Source organism: Chiloscyllium plagiosum, unplaced genomic scaffold (genome assembly GCF_037043375.1).
Source record: "Chiloscyllium plagiosum isolate Xiang-an unplaced genomic scaffold, Cpla_swu_hap1 HiC_scaffold_3, whole genome shotgun sequence".
Classification (NCBI taxonomy): domain Eukaryota; kingdom Metazoa; phylum Chordata; class Chondrichthyes; order Orectolobiformes; family Hemiscylliidae; genus Chiloscyllium; species Chiloscyllium plagiosum.
In genome coordinates, this window is record NW_028270141.1 from 96,125,866 (window position 1) to 96,142,611 (window position 16,746).

Here is a 16,746-nt window from a genome sequence, read left to right on the forward strand (position 1 = left end):
GTTTAAAAATCAGCTACTTGCAAGCAATTTACATCAGTTTACTTTGCCTTTAACGCAGTCTCTCTGATTAAATAAAACTGCCTTGATTCTCCTGTGTCTAATAACCCTCCCAGAATGTTAGAGACTTAAATATGACCTAAGCTGACTCTCTGACAAAGTTGTTTTGACTCTGTGTGTTCAGAGCTATTCTTCTGCCATGGTTGGAATGTTTTGGTTTTGCTTTCCTCCTCCCACGTTTGGTTGACTGATTGCAACAATAGTTCACTGTGTGGTGCTGGGAAAGCACAGCAGGTCAGGCAGCACCCGAGGAGCAGCGGAATCAACGTTTCAGGCAAAAACCCTTCATCAACTTTTGCCCGAAATGTAATCCTGCTCCTCGGATGCTGCCTGGCCTGCTGTGCTTTTCCAGCACCACGCGCTCAACTCTAATCTCCAGCATCTGCAGCCCTCACTTTTGCCCTGCAACAATAGTTCACTTGAATCTACGTTAGAGAATGCAAAACCTGCAAGTAATATCTATACTGTGGCCAGTGCAATATATGACGGGATGCTGATTACTGATTTTATTGCTGTAATCCATTAAACAGTTTGGTAAAAATAATTTTTGTATAGACATCTGATTTGCTTAGCGTTTTGTTCTGAGACCTGTAGAAATGAGTATGAAATAATGGTGACTCTCTTAATCCCCTCCCCTCAATTCTCCTCACTTGCTGACAGTGGCATCTTGTGCTGGGAACACTACTCCATTATTACTAACAGTATTCCATGCTGCGTGAGGTTAGAAAGTGAGAATTGGCAGTTTAATTCCTCTGGGAATTGAAGCTAAACCTGGCCGTCTCCTTACCCGGCATTTAAATGTGTGTATTTTCAGCAGATGGAGATTATTATACAGTAATCCACACATGTAATGTTCCTCATTAAAACTCAATACATTTATAGAAGAATTGAGAAATGATCTTAATGTTACATAATAGAATCGAGAATTGGGAACAGTGCAAACCACATGAAAGACTAAAATAATTAGCCAGTGTTGGTCTCAATGAGTCAAAAGAGAGTTTAATGCTGGGTACTTCAAAAATGTAACATAGTATTTCCTCATTATTTTATGTAACAGTTTAAATTGTAATTCTAATTTTAAAAAGTTGGTGACAAGTAACAGTTCTTACCTTTTTACATTTTCATTAAAGCTTTGGCTTCATTGTGCCTAACATTGGAGAAAATGGGGGTTGGAGATAATTAGATGTGAGTGCTTAGTAGCTCTTGCCTTTTGTAATCTTCCAGTGGCTGGGGGAGCTGATAATTAGGTCAGAGATTTTGTTTTGCCACTTTCAATACACTCGCCAATCAGTGCATACCACTGCAGTGAGATGTTTGGTGTTTTGAAGAACCCTTCCTCAAAGACTGGTAGACAGATGTCAAAACAAATTCTGCAAATAGTTGGTTGATGGGAGTGAAATTGCTAAACACTTGAAACAGTTGCATTCATGAAGGGAATGAATTAATATACATTAAACTGTGTTTCAAATCCAGTTGTTGTGCACATGCAGAAGTGTGTCAATGACTATTTCTGAAATAAAATAGCCATGTTAAACAGTCTTTCTTGTATCATGGTGAGAGTGCATTCCAGATACCGGGCAGCCGTTACCCAGACTGTTGCAGCAGATCTCCTATCCAGCTTGTGGATGATAGCACATTGTACTGCACAATGCCTTAGCCGTTATTAAAGCTTTATTGGCATCTGAAGTCTATTTTTCTTCTTTGTGATTTAACATTGTCCAGACACATTCAATTTAATGTTAGTGCAGTGCAGAAACACTAGAGCAATTGCATTCATATTTCGTCACACAGTTGAGCCAAAGCAAGCTTAGCTGTTCAGTAATGTGTGTACCATTTCCACACTACTGTGTGCAGCAACTGAAACAGGTAGGATTTTTGATTAATAAACAGTATTTCTTGTGGTAAGATGGTGTTTGATACAAAAACAATTACATGTAACATGGCTCAGTGGTTGGCACTGCTGCCTCATGGCATTGGGGACCCGGGTTCAATTCCAGCCTCGGGTGACTGCCTGTACGGAGTTTGCAGTGTCTGCATGGGCCTACAGTCCAAAGATGTGCAGGTTAGTTCGATTAGCTGTGGGAAATATAGGCTTGCAGGGATAGGATAATGGATGAATCAGAGGGTTAGTGTGGACTAATGGGCTGAATGGCCTGCATCCATGTTGTAAGGATTCTAAGTTAATCTGTGATAGCTGGCATTATTTCTCACTTGTGATTTTGTGAAAGCAGAACAAAAATATTCCATGTTTTTGCCACTTGGACATTAGTTAACTTAATGTCAGAGTAAAGGACCATCTCTGACCAGGAATTATGTTGTAAAGGTTCTGAATCCTACCCTTGTACAACCATTGAGTTTACTTGCCTTTCTAATTATATACTATTTGTATAAAGGGAAGTAAGTGTTTTTTTTGTTTTCTTGTTTCTTTCACAATTTTGTCTTGTGTTTTATTGCGAACATAACCCATAATCTTTTTATCTCTTGTTGCATTGCTTGGGATAAAGAGACCTGACACAATAGTGTAGCCGAATTAGTTAGTTATTAAAACTTACTTACAGTAGAGAGAAATTAACAGAACAGTTTGAACTCAAACGCTAAAGGGACAATGTTTTCCCAGCTGGGAAGAGAGGACATTTTAATCTAAAGCTGTCATCAGCATTGAAAGGAAGGCGAAGTATTCAAATAGCCAAAAAAAAACCTATAGGGTTTTTCCCTGATACTACCCAGGCAACTAAATAAACAAGTGCATTGAGACCTATTTCGGAGCCAATTGGATAAGATCAAGAGACCGCAATCAGTTTTGCAACTTACTGCACGGGCAATATGGCTGAAAGTCACCCCCTAGGTTTTTTCCCCTGTCTTATTCAGCTTTGTTTTTTTTCACATTAACTTGTCCATTCATCTTCTAAGCTGAACCAAACTAAAGCGAATGTTCAACTGATGGATGGTTCTGCAGCTAGCAAAAGAGATTGTTTTAGCCAAAGTGAACAAGTGAAAAAAGGGATGACGATGGTAGATTTCATATGCTGAAAGTTTCCAGTAAGAGAAGAGTTATTGCAAGTAGATTTCAAGGCTGAACCTGCCTTGAGGGCTGTCTGCCTACAAATGAAATGAAATTATTATTGTTCTGATCACCAGCAGGGCTGTTTTTCAAATAATGGGCTGGATGTTTGCAGATCCCATTATTTGCTGACAAGGGAAAGGGGTGGGGCAAAAGGCCCACAGAGAGAAATCTGAACTCAACAGGCCCATTTGGACAATGTGCTGAGTTCAAAATCCATTTTGGCTATTGGAAGGACTTAACTGAAATGTGGGAGTTGTGAATTGGTGGAGTAAATGCTCTTGATGGGTGGATAATGTTTTAAAGTATTTTAAATGGCCTGCTGTGTAGACCAAGCTGTCCAGATATAAAGATCTTTGCTGGCTGAATATAATCTTGGTGTGGGTTAAGAAAAAAGCATGAAACTGAATGACCCTTGGTTTTTTATTTACTGGTTCCAAACAACTATTATTATGTAATTACGAACACTTGGCTGATATTCAAAGGCTAAAATTATCTCCGGTTCATTCATTGTTCATTCACAGTTGTTGAAAGTTTTAAGGCTATTCAAAGATAACTGTCTTCCATGCAGGGTTAGACTACAAGTTTGCTTTAATAAAAGATTAACCATCTGTGATTCAACAGCTTTGAATAGAATTCACAAGGGGTGTATATTTTTTTCTGTCAACTACATACGACTGCAAACTCTGTTAGATTAGTATCTGTTTTATTTAACCTCATTCTGAAACCTAATGTCTGCACATGAATGATATTAGGTGAGTGGCTGTGAAGATGGCGTGGGATCTATAAGGAGCAAAAGCTGGCATGGGGGCTGAAGGGCCTGGGTGGGTTCATAAACAGAAGAACTATTATTAAATACAACATATCAGAACACAAAACACCAGCTCACTTAAATACAATATATCAGAACACAAAACACCAGCTCACTAAGGCAAAAGTAACAGGGTTTTAGGAAAAGGAAATCATATTTAACCAATTGATTGAAGCTCTTTGAGGAAGTAACTTGTACTATAAATAAAAGGATCTATTGTATTTACATTACCAAAAGGTACCATATCAAAAATTATTGTGGAAAAGTAAAGCATATGGACAGAAGATTGACTTGCTAGCACAGGAAAGACAATAGGTACAAATGAGTGAGTTTCTGCTTGGCAAGATGTAATGAATGGTGTCTCAAAAGAATCAATATTCGGGCCTCAATTGCTTAAAATGTATATAATTGACTTGGATGACGGGCCTGAGCATATGGTTGCTAAATTTGACACCATTAGTTTCGATGCTTCTCAACAGCTTGTTATCTGACTTGCTAGGACACTGGTCTTAGGCCCAGATTAAAGCAGCACAATGACACAGCTTTTTCTTTCTTCCATACAAGTTCCAATTTCCCCAACACCAATTTGTGAGCCAAGCCTTCAATCCTCTGATCTTATTTCCTTTTGTAATTTTGTTTCCTAGTTTAGCCTCGAATTCCACATATTACCTCAGCAGAACCTCTTTCTCAGTCCTACCTATGTTGTCATTGACACCCATGTGAAGCATGACAACTGGATCTGCCTCCTGTGCCCTCAAAGAAATGTCTTTAAATTTGATACTGTGCATGCAGCACAGCCTGAGAGATTTCCTATCTTAGCTGTAGAGAGCTATGATGTATAATACAACCTTTGTACCCCCTCTCCCACTTTCCACTTAAGTGGATCATATTGCTGTGGTCAGTTTTTTTCATCCACATTAGTCCCTCCTGTCAACCATACAAGCTGCAAGAACCTCGAACCACTGGACTTGTTGTCACATCCTACTGCTATTGATCACAGACTAGATCAGAGGTATTTATTGTGACTGCCTTCAAAGGTGAGACATCTGGGTAACTACATCACCATGCCCCCCACACTCTCTTTCTCTCACTCTCTTTCTCTCACTCTCTTTCTCTCACTCTCTTTCTCTTTCTCTCCCACTCTCCTCTTTCTCTCCTACTCTCCTCTTTCTCTCCCACTCTCCTCTTTCTCTCCCACTCTCCTCTTTCTCTCCCTTTCACACGCACACAGACACACATGTACACAGAGTCATTGAAACATACAGCACGAAAACAAACCCTTCAGTCCATGTCGACCACAATCCCAAAGTAAACTGAGCCAAATGAAGTTTATATTCATTTGGCTCATATGCCTCCAAACATTTCTTATTCATGAACTTAGCCAAATGTCTTTTGAAAGTTGTAACTGTACCTGCATCCATCACTACTTCTGGCAGTTCATTTCACACATGCACCACACTCAGTGCAAAAATAATTGCCCCTCATGTTGCTTTCAAATTTTTCTCCTTTCACACTAGTCTTGAAAATCCGCACCCGAGGGGAGACTCCTGCCATTCACCCTATCCATACCCTCCTTGATCTTATGAACTTCTAAAAGGTCACCTCTCAACCTCCTACGCTTCAATGAAAGAAGTCCCAGCATATCCAGCACTTCATATCTCAAACCCTCCATTGCTAGTAACATCCTGGTCAATTTCTTCTGAATCCTCTCTAGCAAGTTAGGGTTTTCCTGAGTGGGGCAGCCCATGTCAGTAATGAAAACCTGGTGTCTCATGAGCAATTCTGCTGTTATTCCAAAGATGAAGTTTGACAAAGCAGTATAGGGGAGATTTATATTCATAAGTTTAGATCTGAACTTGAGGTTTATTTTAGCAAAGAAAATTGAGAAGGTTATGGTTCTAAATCTTAATTAGATATCATTTAGTAGCAGTTTTCTTTTCGGAGGGGCTTAACTGTTTGGCTAAACAGGCTCATGATTGATAATCAGGCGCTTTTGTGAAAGTGGCAAATACTACAAGCAATGTTTTTTAGAGCTAATATGACGCACAATATCGTCAACTTTATATTTTTCTCATTTAATTTGCAACATGCCACCTGCAGCTCTGCTGTGCCCTCTAGTGTCAGAAGATTACTGCAACCCACCGATGTTATCAACTAAAATATGGCAAAAAACAGTGCACACAATTCCATTTTATAATCCAGATTTTACTTCACTACTGTCAAAGGCACAAATAAATGAAGAAGCATTCAATTAAAATGCAATTTTTCTGGACAATTTAGTTTGAAACAATCACTTCAGCCTAGACCCCCACAATTTATCCTTTAAACTTCAGATCATCCAAAATTAAGCTTCCCACTTCTTACCACATAACAAGTTCCGTTCTCCTCCATTGTTGAACATTTAAATTAAGATGTTTTAGAGCTTTTCTACAAGATTGGTTGGAAATCATATAAATGTATTGTGGAGCTAAGACTCTTCAATAAGGTATGATTTTAACCCCTGTAGTGTAAGGGGTCATGTGCATATATACAGGCATTCCCTTGGTTCTATTCTGGCATCTGTTTGCAAGTCATTTTTTATGCAATTTGGAGCAGAATGCAAAACAATATGAAGGAATTGTTCATAAGTACAGTAATAGATTAGATTTGTGAAATTCCATTGCAGTATGGAATTGTGTTTAGATGAGTGATTGTAAATTGGACATTCATTAATTGGGGCCCCCTGTATGTCGAATTATTGTTATGAAGATGTGTTATCTAAAGTGTTAATTTTTAGCACACATTTTATCAAAGCTTTTAATCTTATGGTTATCAGGGCAATTTGCAAAAAGTACTAAAGTAGAGGAAAAACAACAGTTATGCTGTATGGTAGCAGAGAACTGATTGGCAAGTGAATGTTCATTGGCAAAGGTGTTACCATGGATATTGCACCAGTTAATGATGACTGACCATTAACTGCCAAGCTTTGTTTAAATTTTAATACAGTTAGGTTGACTAGTGGTCAAGGTTGAGAAACTAGAGACTAGCTATCATCTATTTTATTGAGTTTGGAACAGCTGCAGTGTATGTGGTTGTTTTTTCTGTCTGAGAAAAACATGAAATTGTGCATTAATATCTTGGATCGCAGCAAATATAAGTGTGCCACACTGCATGTTTGAATGACAATCTTAATGTGGTTATCAGTGTATTTATTCATGCACTCCTCAGGATTATTTAACAAATATTTTCCAATCTTGAAATCACATTTAATATTGGGCACCTGCTTTACGCATTTTACAAGCATGAGATGGTTGGGTACAGACAGTACCACCTTGGTGCAAGCAGCCAAAGGGAAATGCTGTTTGATATTATCCACCAGTCTTTGGAACCCAGCCTTACTCACCTGGAATTACAACAGCAGCGTTCTGTTAATGATGGTGCTTCATATACTCAAGCTCTGGACTTGTAAATGACTATTATTTTTAATATTATCTGCTGGATATCTATTTTTTGAAAAGCAGAAAATAAAGGACACTGACTTACAACAGCTAAAATATTGCACTTGTCAAGGGTGACGTTTTTGTTTATTTGGAGATAGAATCTACAGAGCTCTTTGAGGACAGTCATATGACTGAGCTCTTGGTTGTTTCAAAAGGGCTGAAGAATGTCTGTCTCGCTCTCTCTGTCTCGCTCTGTCTCTCTGTGTCTCTCTCTCTCTCTCTCTCTCTCTTTCTCTCTGTGTCTCTGTGTGTGTTTCTCTCTCCTTCCCCGTCTGTCTGTCTGTCTCTCTCTCTCTCTCTCTCTCCCTTTCCCCACCTGTGTGTCTCTCTCTGTCTCTGTGTGTGTGCGTGTCTCTCTCTCTCTCTTTCCCCACCTGTCTCTCTCTCTCTCTCTTTGTCTCTCTGTGTCTCTGTCTCTGTGTGTGTGTCTCTCTCTCTCTCTTTCCCCACCTGTGTCTGTCTGTCTGTCTCTCTCCTTCCCCACCTGTGTCTCTCTCTGTCTCTCTCTCTCTCTCTCTCTTCTCTCCCCCCCCCCCCCATTTCCCTCTTTCTCCAGCCTCCAACTCCCTTTTTCCCCTCTACGTTTTGAACCTTTCTCATCAAAACTGAGCTTGTCTGATTTGAACCTGCACTAGAAGCCTTCATTATTGTTGACAGAGTGTCTGAGGGAGAATTTCAAATTGATGCAATTGTTTCTAAGAAAACAAGCTGTTACTTCAGAGCTCTAGAGAAGTCATTCTGGGCTCCAAATGCTGACTCAGTTTTTCTCTGTACAGATGCTGCTAGACCTGCTGGGTTTCTCCAGCAGTTTATGCTTTTATTTTGAAATTCCAGCATCTCTAGTGTTTTGCAACTTAAGAATAGTTGCTTCAGTGAGAATCCTTGCCACAGCAGCTACTGTTGAACAGCTATAAACAGTCCCCCGGTCAATCTGTGAAATGTTTTTTTTGTGACTCATTACTTGGCCTGGTTTTAAGTTTTGATGCCCTACAGAGTTTTATTGCTCATAGTTGCTTGCTTCTCTTTTTTTTCATTAATAAGTAGTAGCTCATAAATCTTTAATAATTTCTGTGTCTTTGCCTGAGTGAGTGCTGGCAATAAAATTGTTTACTTTTTAAGGGACATTATTTCTCATGCCAACCATTTTATACATTGAAGAATATATTTATTGAATTGGCAGCAACACCTCCCTCTCTCTTTTAAATTCAAACTCCGAAGCGGGACAAGGATTAACCTGACTCACCCGGTGTGCGTGATATAATTAAGGAGAGTGGAGCCAGCTATATAACTTGTGCGCTGCATGGCCGCCTAATGAAAAGCCATCACCCTGTCAGTAATGCTATGTTAGATCTGATAGTTTGTATGAAAACAAATGTGTAACTTTCACATTCGCTATTGCATTATTAGCACACCCATTTGGTGGTCCTCATATTTCCATTCATTATTCAGTGCAGATGTTATTTTCAGAGATACTTCCTGCAGCAATTTGGGCCAAAGTGATTGTGACAAAGCTGTTTTGAAGCAGCCTTTCCCTTTGAAACTGCAGTGAAGCATTTTGGATCTTCCACTTTTTCTCCCTCAGTCATTTCTTTTCTTTTTTAAAGGCTTTGTTTCCTTGTCCTTTCTTTCACCTTGTGTTTCCTGTATGTTTGAAGATAATATTGTCAATTTACCATCATGACATGTTTATCAAGAACACCCTGAAAGTACAGACCGCTGGAGTGTGTTTGCATGAATGGTCAAGGGTTCACTGTCATTAATAAGCCCAGTATGTGCCTGATGAATTGCAAATATTCAGGTCGAAATGAAGCAAATGTAACACTTTTTTTTTAAAAAAGGTTTAAGGTATTGCTATCTTTTGATCTTATGCTATGTTACTGTAACTTCAGTGGGATTTCCCTTTACGTTGAGCTGTTTAACTGGGTAAACCCCACAGTTTTGCCATAGTGAGCACTGAAAGAAGCTGCTTATTTTTAACATTTTGTTGACATTAGCAGGATAAGATAAATGTTTTCAACAGGGTTTCAGAAAATTGATGAAATTGGGGCTGAGGTTGGTTAGGAGCGGGGGAGTAAATTTCTTTTAAGACAACACGGTGCACGGAGCTAGAAATTGTCAGGCATTTAACATCCCAGAATGAACAGAGAATGATTGAGCCTGGCATCTCTTTGGAAAATGTAGCCATCCCTCGGTCTTTCAGGGGAGAGGCAAGTCAAGGACTGGGACTGTTCAGTGCTCAGATACAGGAATTGAGAGTTCTGTCAGTATTTGCGCTGGGACATGCCACACTACATATTTAATAAACCTGTTTGGATGTGGTGTGACCCACCTCTGGGACAGTTCAAACTTGAATCCTAATCTTCTGCATCAAAGCCAAGGACACCATCCGAAGACCCCTTCTGTTTTATTTATGTATGCTTGGCTGAGAGACAAGACTTGCAACAACTTGTTGAAAGAAATACACAGAAAGGAATGCATTTCTAGATTGACAGTTTTTTTTCATAGATCTATTTTGTTTAGTTATACATAATAATGTGGTGTTAAGTGCTTGCAGTTCTTGCTATTGATCTGTTACAGGTCTTGTTGATTGACATCTTTGTAAAGTTGTTATAACAGCAATCTTTGTTATAAGAGAATGTGAGGAATGGCAGTTTTTGTAAGTATTTGCACACCTGCTATAGAGCTCATTGTTCCACTTGAGGTAATGGGTGCATAAATGCTATGAGTTGACATCAATGGTATGAGGAACCCTTGGGGGCTCAATGGAAGAATGTGGAATTTGGATGGAGGGATTGAATGGATGATATGAAATTCATGGGATGGGTGCAGAACATCCTTTGCCTTGGAAATACTGAGGGATCATTGGGATTGGATGGGATATCATCAGTCCTCATGGAGGGTATGATGGACGTTTGGGTTTGGGGGTGGAAATAAAAGGATTGAGGACACAAGCATGTCATTCTGAAATCAATGTTCAGAAAGTTCCCACGCATGCACTGTCTCATGCATCCTGTCAATGACTGTGAACTGAGTGCAAGAGAATCTGCTCCAACTGCAAGGAAACCATGTGAGGAATTGGGAAAGGATTATGAGGAGATGTTAATCCATTTGGGGCTGGTCAGGATCAGAATCCCAAAACATATAGGCCCACTCCCTACTCCTCCCCCTCCTTCTGTTGCAAGAAGTTGAGGTCACAGGGAAATGTAGCAGCACTCCTGCAATTGGGCCCATCCCCACCAATTTAAAAGGCCCATAGTTTCCACAACTTTGCAAAATTCCAGGGCAAGCAATCAAGAAATATAATTATTGCCTTATCAAGAGCATTGTTTTATTTGAAAAATGTTGCAGAAAGTCAGATCTTCCATATGAGTTTTTGCTCTTGTATTCCAGACTATAGTTGAGCAGGTACTTGAGGAGCATTTGGCTGAAGGTCGCTTGTATCCTCCACTGGACACCATCAGAGCTACGTCCCTAGCGGTGGCTGTGAAGGTAATGACTTTTTTCTTCCTGTTAATTTTACCTGTTTTTCAGTTGAAACCTGCATATTTCATTTGTTCTAATCAATATAAATTTTTGAGAGACTCCAATATGAAAACTACTGACACTAGCAAGACACACCAGGTTATTTTCTCTACACTGATTTGATTTTATTAAGATTCCAATTCCTATCTTCTATAAACAGACACAATTATTCAAAGCTATCAGGGTTAAAGGGCAGGATAATTGGGTGCAGATAAGGGTGAGGAGGCAGAGGGAAGAGGGGAAATGAGCAGCGAAGGTAGGTGCAGGAGAAAGGACACAAGGAACGCTGTGAGAGTGAGGAACAAGACAGAGTTGAGGCAGCGAAGTCCATGAGATGAAAGGGAATTGAAGAATAGGAAGAGCTCGATTGTTGGTACACAAATCCTCAAGGTGGCAGGGCAAGTTAACAAAGCAATTAATAAAGCAAGTGGGTTCCTGGACATTATAAATAGAAACATAGAAGTACAAAAGCCAGGGTGTTAAGTTAAGTGATTTAAGAAAAGTAAACACACTAGTTTAATTCCAGCTGGAGTATTGTATTCAGCTCTGGGTCCCAGACTTTAGGAAGGATATGATGAATTTAGAGGGAAAGCGGAAGAGACTTACAAGAATGGTTCCAGAGATTGGTAGTTGGAGGGGGAGATTATCGTGACATGGATAGACTGAAGAGCTTATAGTTGCTCTTTAAGTCTGAGAGAGTTTGATGAAGGTCTTTAAAATGATGCTGGATTGGGATCGATTTAATAAATACTAACATTTTCCAGTGGCTGAGAGGCTGTTTCCAGAGGATGATGCTCTCACCAGTTTACAGTTTGAGTGACAAAAGAACCGTGTGCAATATGAGACTCTTATACAACAAGTGCATCCATTCCAAAGGAGGAGAGAGAGAATTAGTCAGAAGTGTTGACACGAAGTCAGTATTGTGTGACCTCCCTCTTGGTTAAATTATTCTACAAATGCAGAATGTGGAAGGAACAAGTTGTCATTAGTAGAAGTAAATGATGAATGATTATTTGATGATGAGCAACATTAAAGAGGGTGTGGTGTCCAATATGCTGCTGATGTCGTGAGAGGAAAACAGGAAGTACATAAAAGCCCTAGTGAAAAATTAGAATGTTTATCTTACAAGGGTGAGATATGTTGCCACTGTTAAATGGAGTCATTTGTAGAGATTATAGACAGCCTGTGAACTCGCAGCCATACTTAGACTTAAGGATGTGGTAGGGAACAGTGAGCAGACAGGGAAACTCTGGTGAGGCCTAGCTAAACAAGATGGAGTCGAAATTTGTGGAACCAGGCATCCACCAATCAGTGACAGGGTAGTGATTGCGTGTGGGAGAAGTGTTGGAATGCATTTTGTTTATGCCTGACAAGGAGCCGGTATAAAGAAGGAGCATTGGGTGAGATGGAATGTTGTTCAGGAACCAGATAACTCACTTCATAATTTGTGAGCAAAATACCTAAACCTGTAAGTTCCAGGAAATCAGAACAGGATATCAAAATACTCTCAAGACAGGCAGCATCTACGGAGGGAAAAAACATCAAAAGGCAGAATCTTCCCAGCCCCTGAACAACATGGGCAGTGGCAAATCAATTGAGGAAATATGGTGAGATCAGAAATGAGATTCTTTGAATTGAATAAAAAGCTCAGATTCTGCTGCTGAGTTCTGAATAGCAAGACCAGAATCTCACTAGTGAGTGGTCAAAGTGTTACATGTATTATTATGCCAATTAGTACGTAATCTAGCCTTATTAATGTGCAGTTTCCTATTCTCCCACCCGCTGGAAAGAAACTAGATGTTGACAATGTCCAAGCTTAAGATCAGAGTGACTCCAGTTCACTGCATACTCCTTCAGGTCTCTATCTTGGTCAGTAGTCAACACATCATACGGAGAAAGTGAGGACTGCAGATGCTGGAGATCAGAGCTGAAAAATGTGTTGCTGGAAAAGCACAGCAGGTCAGGCAGCATCCAAGGAGCAGGAGAATTGACGTTTCGGGCTTATGCCCGAAACGTTGATTCTCCTGCTCCTTGGATGCTGCCTGACCTGCTGCGCTTTTCCAGCAACACATTTTTTAGACCACATTATACGGCACGCTCCATGTGCAGCAGCTGCCTCCAGACTTCATGAGCTTGTATTTGCAGTTAAGTGTCAGGCATGCCGCCTATGTGCCCTTAGGAGTATTTTGTTTCTGTTGCTCTCTGATTGTTTAACGCTGCGTAGGGCACCTCTTGACTGGCACCTGACCTGCTGCATGGTTGAGTTTTAAAGCTGATGCATGCATTCTGGGATGGTGAGTACTTTACCAACTCTGAGCAGAAGATAGCACAAGTGACGTGCCAGCAGGGTGTGGTGCACAGCTAATGAGGCATTGCAGAAAATGGGCTGAGAACCCGTCAGGTTGCCAACAATCTCTCCAAAATCGGAACTGATTGCTGGTAAAATATAGCTGCATGTTCGCAATTAACTGAAAGATATTGCCCCAAAACATTATCTGTGCTTTTTTTCCTCCACTAGTATTAGTGGACCTGCTGGGTATTTTCTGCTTTTCTTAATGGTGTCAGAATTGCAGTTTCTGCAATAGTTTGTATTTATAAAATGTCTGATTTGCTTCCCTGTAGGATCAACTATAGATGAAATATGCTTTTATTAAGGCATTTCCTGCTGAGATAAATATGGAATGCATATTTAGAATATTTCCCAGCTGATTATATCAATGGTATGGGAATAACTGTGAAATCTACCTTTTGTACAAATTGAATTATTCTTAAAGCTGTAGATGACAATGCAGTTGTAGTTTAGAAATAATTGAACGTCTTCAAGAATAAAATGACTTTAACCTAGCTGCAGGACTCATGTGTTACTTTTCTTAACAGATTGCTGAATATGCATTTAGAAATGGAATGGCGTCTCTGTACCCAGAACCTGAAGACAAAGCGGCTTTTATCAGCTCCCTGGTTTACAACACTGACTACGATGATTTTCGAATTGATTCCTACTCCTGGCCCGAAGAAGCCTCAATGATTCAAACATTGACAAAATAAAAGCAGTTTGCTTAGAGTCCATGCATTAAGTAGAGGCACTCCATCAGTTTAAAAGATACAGAAAATTAATCATTAGATTTGTTATAAATTTCGGAATTTTACACATGTTTTAGGGTTTAATTTTGCTGCAACTAAATATTTCTTTACCCGCTATCCAAAGTAGTCTTTTCAATTCTAGACGTCTGTGTTACGGATGTAGCTGGCAGCCCAATGTCTGTAAGATTCACTCATGGCACTAATTCACTGGCAAATGGAGAGTATTAAATGTGACCTACACTGAAATCCTTGCTTCTGCTCAGTTTGCTGCTGGTAAGATTGGGAATGGGTTGCCTGTCATTTTAATGCATATTTAACAGCATTTCTGCAGGTGCTTTCACGAGGGAGGTACACAGAGGACACTTAAAAGCAAACAGGTGATTGGACCATTCTATTCCTTCTCCAAACAGGATGACTCATTTTAAGGGCACATGCTCAGGTCCTTCTTACATATTCAGATCCGGTGCTGATAGCTTTAACTTGGATGCTAAGTGTTGGGGGAAGCAAGGGTGACCTTTCTGCCAAGTCAGATGCATTACTGAAACCCAAATAAGAAAAGCCAATAAGAACACCTCCGGCTTCTCCCAACCCCTCTGTTCACAACTCTCCTGCCATCTTACCCACTTAATGTGGCTGAGCACTGTTTCTGCAGGTCCCGAACAATGGCCTCCTTATTGGCCAATCTTCTTGGCAAGCAAGCATTTCCTGGCTGTTAGAAATGGGAAATAGGCAAACAGCTTGCTCATGAGGCCCACGTGTTCAAATTGACCAAGACTTAGATCGCCTGCAGTCAGATTTCTGGATGCCTTTCTGTACAGAAATTAAAATAGAGCCCACTCTTTTTCTGATTAAATACTTTGAATGTTAGGTAACTACAAAAATGTAATGACAATCATAGCAATAAAAATTACTTTCTAATACTAAATGTAAGGGAATATGTTATAAGGAATCAGTGACTGCTATTGGAATTTCTTTTCTAGTCACACAAACTATATTTGTTTACATGCAGTGTGACACTGATTTTCTTTCTTTGGGATATATTGATGGACACAGTGGCAAACATAGACAATGATATCCATATCAAGTCAAACTCTTCTCTGTTGTAAAAATGTTACTGGAAATCAAATGCCCCACAAGTTCTTTTTCTTCCAAAACAACATGAATGTGATTGACTATTTGATAAGGAGCTGTTTCTTTCTCGTATTGAACATGATGTGACTTTCACTGGCACTTTTGCTAAAGTAATTAACTTGAATTTCAAGAGGTTTAGTATGAGATTCTTCAGCATTAATTTTGAGCATCAGATGGTGGAAAATTCAGGACAGCTGACAATTGTGCTTATCAAACGCAATATTTGGATATTATGTTGCAGCTTTGGGCTTTCAAACTTCATCCTACCCAAGTTTCAATCACTTGAAGATTTCCCATGTCTCTTGAACTGTCATGGTGCTGTTCCAAATTTAATAATGATCAAAAGGGTACTGTATTTCAAAAATGCTTGTAATGGTTACAGGTTTCATCAAATCAAAATAAAGTTGCTGGAATGAATGTTTTTTGTTTTGTTTTGTTGCATCAATTCTTTTTTCTCTTCCATATAGATGAGGAATAACCTTTTCACAGAGCGCAATTGAGACTAATACTGGGGGAGATGGCACCAGTATAAGCTGGAGGAGTTGCATCTAGGCAGGACTGGAACTGATGTCCTAGTATTTGCTGCAGCAGTTGAGGAGGATTTAAACAAAAATGGCAGGAGAATGAAAACCTACACAGCGAGACAAGCGAGGGAAACTAGGGCAAAAGCAAAAGACAATGGTAACGAGCAAAGTGATGGACAAAGTATTCAAGGGCACGAAACCAACTGGGCCACAGTTCAAAATAATATGAATGGGACAAGAATGTTAAAAAAGCAAGACTTTTAAGGCCTTGTGTCTTAATATTTAGAGTACTCACAATAAAGTGGATAAAGGAGTGACCTTATCGGGGTATTAAAGATTATGAGCAATTTTGACATGGTAAAGGACATTCTATGTCCATTAGTTGTGATGTCAGTAACAACGGCCACAGTTTCAAGATTGTCAACAACACAGCTAGGAGTGAGATGAGGAGAAACTACTTTATTCAGTGAGTTGGTAGGATTTTGAATGTGCTGTCTGAGAGTAAGTTGGAGGTTGATTCCACAGGAGGTTCAAAAGAGAGCAGGATAAATATTTGAAATTGATTAATTTCGAGGGCTATGGAGATGGAACTAGAGAATGAGATTAGCTGGGTAGCTCTTGGGAGCTGGCACAGACATGCTAGTTGGAATGACCTCCTTCTGTGCTGTCAAAATTCTAAATTACAGGTTGTTCTAGCATAATGCACATTTCTTCAACACAAGTTGGCTATAATGCGATTGGTGAATTGTGGATGTTGTTTGGATAATGCAAGCTTTCTACTGAATGGCTATGGTGATTTTCCATAATAATCTTTCACAGCACACTTTTCTGTGGTGGTTTTCCATAATGTGATTTTTCTATAGTGAGGTTACAGGAATAGAACTGTTGCATTATTAGTAGAATGATCTGTAGTCCTGCAAGTCGGTATAAATAGGTATGATATGGTTGGAATTACAGAGATTAGGCTGCAGGGTGACCAGGGATAAGAATTGAATATCCAAGTGCTTTTTGTTTTTAGGAATGACAGAGGAAAGTGAGGTGATGTAGCAATGCTGGTCAAAGTAGACATTAACACAATAT

At 39.6% G+C, this 16,746-nt stretch overlaps 1 protein-coding gene across 1 annotated transcript in view; it reads left to right on the forward strand.

Moving 5' to 3' along the window:
- Window positions 1–15,559, forward strand: part of me1 (malic enzyme 1, NADP(+)-dependent, cytosolic) — a 440,214-nt gene extending 424,655 nt beyond the window's left edge. The window contains exons 13-14 of the mRNA XM_043685873.2: window positions 10,799–10,897; window positions 13,808–15,559. Coding sequence (XP_043541808.1) covers window positions 10,799–10,897; window positions 13,808–13,975 — 267 coding nt within the window. The 3' untranslated portion in view covers window positions 13,976–15,559. The remainder of the gene's footprint in view (window positions 1–10,798; window positions 10,898–13,807) is intronic.
- The last annotated feature ends 1,187 nt before the right edge of the window (window positions 15,560–16,746 follow it).